The sequence below is a fragment of the Castor canadensis genome, chromosome X (genome assembly GCF_047511655.1).
Source record: "Castor canadensis chromosome X, mCasCan1.hap1v2, whole genome shotgun sequence".
Taxonomy (NCBI): domain Eukaryota; kingdom Metazoa; phylum Chordata; class Mammalia; order Rodentia; family Castoridae; genus Castor; species Castor canadensis.
In genome coordinates, this window is record NC_133405.1 from 96,137,619 (window position 1) to 96,142,164 (window position 4,546).

The 4,546-nt window shown below is 39.4% G+C and overlaps 1 protein-coding gene across 1 annotated transcript; it reads left to right on the forward strand.

Moving 5' to 3' along the window:
- Positions 1 to 2,966: 2,966 nt before the first annotated feature.
- Positions 2,967 to 3,392, forward strand: LOC141419485 (E3 ubiquitin-protein ligase PPP1R11-like). The gene has a single exon (XM_074062272.1). The coding sequence runs from the start codon at positions 2,967 to 2,969 to the stop codon at positions 3,390 to 3,392; it is 426 nt and encodes a 141-aa protein (XP_073918373.1).
- Positions 3,393 to 4,546: the final 1,154 nt, after the last annotated feature.

A 4,546-nucleotide genomic window follows, 5' to 3' on the forward strand; every position in this document is an offset into this window, starting at 1 on the left:
TTAATAGAGCTATACAATAAAAAGAAGGAAAACTAATGAGAATACATAAAAAGTGGTTAAATCTATGAAGAAATGGGCAGATGAACTGAACAGAGCTTTTTCAAAGGAAGAAGTTCAAATTGTTAAAAAACACATGAAGAAAATGCTCAACATCCCTGGCCATAAAGGAAATGAAAATCAAAACCATGTTAAGATTCCTCTTTACTCCTGTTAGAATGGCTATCATCAAGAACACAAACGACAACAAATGTTGGCAAGGATGTGGGGAAAAAGGAACTCTCCTACATTGTTGCTGGGAAGTAAATTAGTACAACCACTATGGAAAACAGTAGGGAGGCTCCTCAGAAAAACTACAAATAGATCTCCCATATGATCTAGCCATACCACTCCTAGGAATATACCTGAAGGAATGTAAGGCAGGTTACAATAAAGGCACCTGCACATCCATGTTTATTGTAGCATTATTCACAATAGCTAAGCTATGGAAACAGCCAGGATGCCCCACTACTGATGAATGGATCAAGAAAATGTTGTATTTATATTCATTTATTACTCCATAAAGAAGAATGAAATTTTGTCAATTGCAGGTAAGTAGATGGAACTGGAGAACATCATCTTACATTAAGTTATCCAGGCTCAGAAAGGCAAAGGACACATATTTTCTCTCATATGTGGAATACAGACCTAATACAAATACAAGCAATATTATGAAAAACAGGTCATGCTAAGGGGGAGTCACTTAGGAGAGAGGGAGGGTAAAAGAAGGAAGTTAAGAAAGTGAATATGGTTGATGTGTTTCCTGTACAAGAATGCATATAGAATTTTTTAAACCTGTTGAAATCATCATAAGAAGGTGACTAAAGTAGAAAGGAGAAAAATAGAGAAGAACCAATTCAGATTATCATACATGGAAATGTCACAAAGAATTTTCCTGTATAGCTATCTTAAACAAACAAAAATGTCATTCTGTTCCTTTCTTTTACAAAATCGGACAGGTCCTACCTGGGTGGGGAGAGGTTGGTAACAGTGGGAGAGGAGGAAGTGGGAAAAGAGTGAATATAGCGCAAATACTGTGTACACATATATGTAAATGGATAAATGAGACCTATTGAAACTATTCCAGGAATGGGAGGAGGGGGGATAAAGGGAAATTATGGAGAGGGTGAATTTGGGAATGATATATTTGATATATTGTAATAACATTTGTAAATGCCACAATGTACCTCCAGAACAACAATAAAAAGATAATAATAAAAAGAATAATTTTTAAAAGTGATTAAATCTAAAAAATAGGTTTTTCATTTAACAGTATATTTCCAAGGTTCATAATAAAGTTTTGGTAAACTTGTGCCTATGTAAAATGTCATCATTGGGGAAATCTGAGTAAACTGTACTGTTACTTTATAATTTTTTGTGATCCTAAAATTATTTGAAGATACATAGTTTTAATAGGGAAATGGCAAAGATATTCACCATATACATTCTTTTAAGGATCAAACAAGGTTCAAAAGTCCTAAGTTAAGATTGCAGATTTTTGGCCCATTAACTAGATTTTGGCTGCAGATATTTGTTTAACAAGATGTGAGAATACACAATGTTTTTAGTCTTCTTTAAGACTGTTATCTACAGAATGTAAAAATTTCAAATGTCTATGCCATATTTGAATTTTAATCTTTCTGGGTTAGACCTGATGATATGTAGTTTTTTTAAAGTTTCATAAGAAATTATGACATGCACCTAAATTTGAAAGCCACAGCTTTAATAGACATTTCCAGAAAGTAAATGAAATTTTCAGACCTGACCATGCACTGATAAAGATTTAAATGTCCAGTGTCAAGACTAGGGATTTTTAGAGATCTGGATCCCTCATATAGCAAGCTGGTATAGGGAGCAATATTTTTCAAGTCCTCACTTAGAGCTCAAAGCCAGGTCTCCTAGGAGACAGAAATACACATTCTTTCTGTTTCTTTCAGTTGTCATGGAGACAGCCATAACAAAAGCAAAGGGGTTTCCTAGTTATGGCTGCTGATAGGATACCTACATAAGATCAGAAACACCGCATGGCCATTATATGGGTATGTATATAAAGGGGACCATTTTAATCCTAGGCATTCCCGTTTTCTAGGCCTATTGGGTTTGTGTGTGTGTGTGTGTGTGTGTGTGTGTGTGTGTGTGTGTGTGTGTTTAGTCTGCTAATTTCCCTGGTTCTGCCCACATTCTGATTCATGCCCATCCATAATACCAAATGTATTTTCCTTTCCCTTTGACAAATGTTGACAATTGTCTTTCTTCTCTTTTCAGCAGTACTAGTATAATGATTTATGTATCATTACTTCTTGACTAAGTTACCAGCTCACCATCCAAATAAACTATTGGTCTCTAAACTATCAGCTTCCTGTCTTCATATTGATACTGCAGTAAAAATTATCATGCACAGGAAATTTCATTCTTTGGCTGACAAAAATTTAATGATTCTATGAGGACTTCAGTATGAAATTAAAATTCTCCTCATAATCTGGCACCTGAGTTCTTTTTCAGCTTTATCTTTAATACTCATTTGTATGTATGGCAGACCACAACTATTTCCAGACAGAAAATGATTTATGTAGAAAGGAAGAAGTGGTGTGTGTGTGTGTATGTGATGTCACACTGTTCAAACAAAAATCAGATATGAAGATCCATTTTGTGAATTTTCCTAAGCTGATCTTCATAAATTAACATATTTTAAAATATCATTTACTCTAAATCTAAAACTGTATTGAACTAGTCTGGCCCAGATTTTCTTCCTTCAGTTTCCCTGGTACCCAAACTCTGTTCTTTGATTCCAAGATTTGATTTGATGAAACACAGCAAGTCACAAGTAAGAGTGAGCTGGTTGGAGAATCCAAGGCAAAGAAACAGGCACATTATTCCAATTCTGTCTGTGACTCCGATTTGGATCCAGATTGGTATTTATCCCAGACTCCATGGATACATCACTTCCCATTCTTTGCCCTCCTTCTAGTTCTGCTATGGAAGAGTCAACGACTCAGCTGACAGAAGTCATCTCTGAACCCACAATTATCCTGGAAAATGAATTCAAGAATAGCAACCTGCTCACTCTACCAAAGGGGAAATCAGGCAAGAGGGTGGAATGGTCAAGTGACACTATAGACAATGAGCACTTGGGACGTCACTCATCTAAATGTTGCTGTGTTTATGAAAAGCCACGTGCCTTTGGTGAGAGCTCCTCAGAGAGCGAGAAGGAAGATGAAGATAACTGTGATGTTACACTATGTGCCTGGGGTCATCACAAGGGAAGACGTCGTGTCCTTTCTGATAATGTTCCTCATACTTCATCTTCAAAACCTGAAGACCCATCTCAACCCCTTTCTTCACCTGTTAAGGACTAAGCCTCACTTTGCTTCTCCCATCCCTGAATGAGACTGAACTGCAATAAACAGATGTTGCTACTCAGGGACTAAACACAGTTTGACTCTTCTTTGATGTGTGTTTCATCTTTGTCTGATGGAAAGGGAGGGCAGGGAGTGAAACAAAGGGACCAATAGAGTTCTTATGTTACAAACCAGATAATTGGTGTCCTTCTGCTCTATCCAGTTAGAAATCATTGGTAGGTGAGAAGATCCTTCATGTATTCTGAACCCTCTGTGGGTATTTGCAGGAGGCAGAGTGGATGACAGTGGGCATCAGCAGTCAGCTCTGGGTCTTTGACAGCTAGAGTGGCAGCATGGAGTTCAGGCCTTGGGGTTCAACCCAAGAACTCTGAGAGTAAGTGTGGTAGCATGGGTATAGGACTGTGATTCAGACCAGGGGCCCTAAGTGTTGCAGCACTTTTGTGATCCACTCAGAGACCTGTGGCATGAGAGGTTTCTCAGTTGGTGCTCACTACCAGTTGCTGTCAGTTTCACTTTAATCACCTCTTGGTTTTCACTTTCACTTTCTTCACTGCCAGCTGCCACTTGTCATCACCACTCCTGTCAGTTTCATCTGGGCCAGTCAGCAATGATTGTTCTGAAGCCACTCCTGCCAGGGGCTGATCAGCTGCTGCTGCCTGGAAACTTCCTGCTGGGGCAGCCCCAAGTTGCTCTTCCTGCCACCATGTTGGCTTCCCTTGCCACTGCTTCTCACCTCTCCCCACCCCACCCCCCCCCGAACACTGTTCTTGTCAGTTTTGTCCAGACTACTCCCACCAGGGCTACTCATTCTGCTACTGTGACTCCCCACTCTGTAGGAACCACTTGCAGTTCTTGCTGTTGCCATGTTATCAAGACAGCTTCCTCCTTACCACTACTGCATCTTCCCTTTTTTTTCTTCCTGTTATTAGCTGAGTAAGGCTGGTGAGACCACTCAGACGAGATCGGGCGCGTTCAGGGTGGTATGGCCATAGACAAGGTGAGACCACTCAGTGGGAACTAATGTAACACCAAGAGCACAGCATAGGAGGAATATCTCCCAGCTGTTTATAAAATGAGTTGAACAGCCTGCTTACATAGCCAAAAGGTGAGGTGACAAAGGTGTCTGTACCAATCACAGCAGTACCCTCATA

Coding starts and splice junctions, on each gene's coding strand:
- LOC141419485 (XM_074062272.1), top strand. CDS start 2,967: ATGGATACATCACTTCCCATTCTTTGCCCTCCTTCTAGTTCTGCTATG.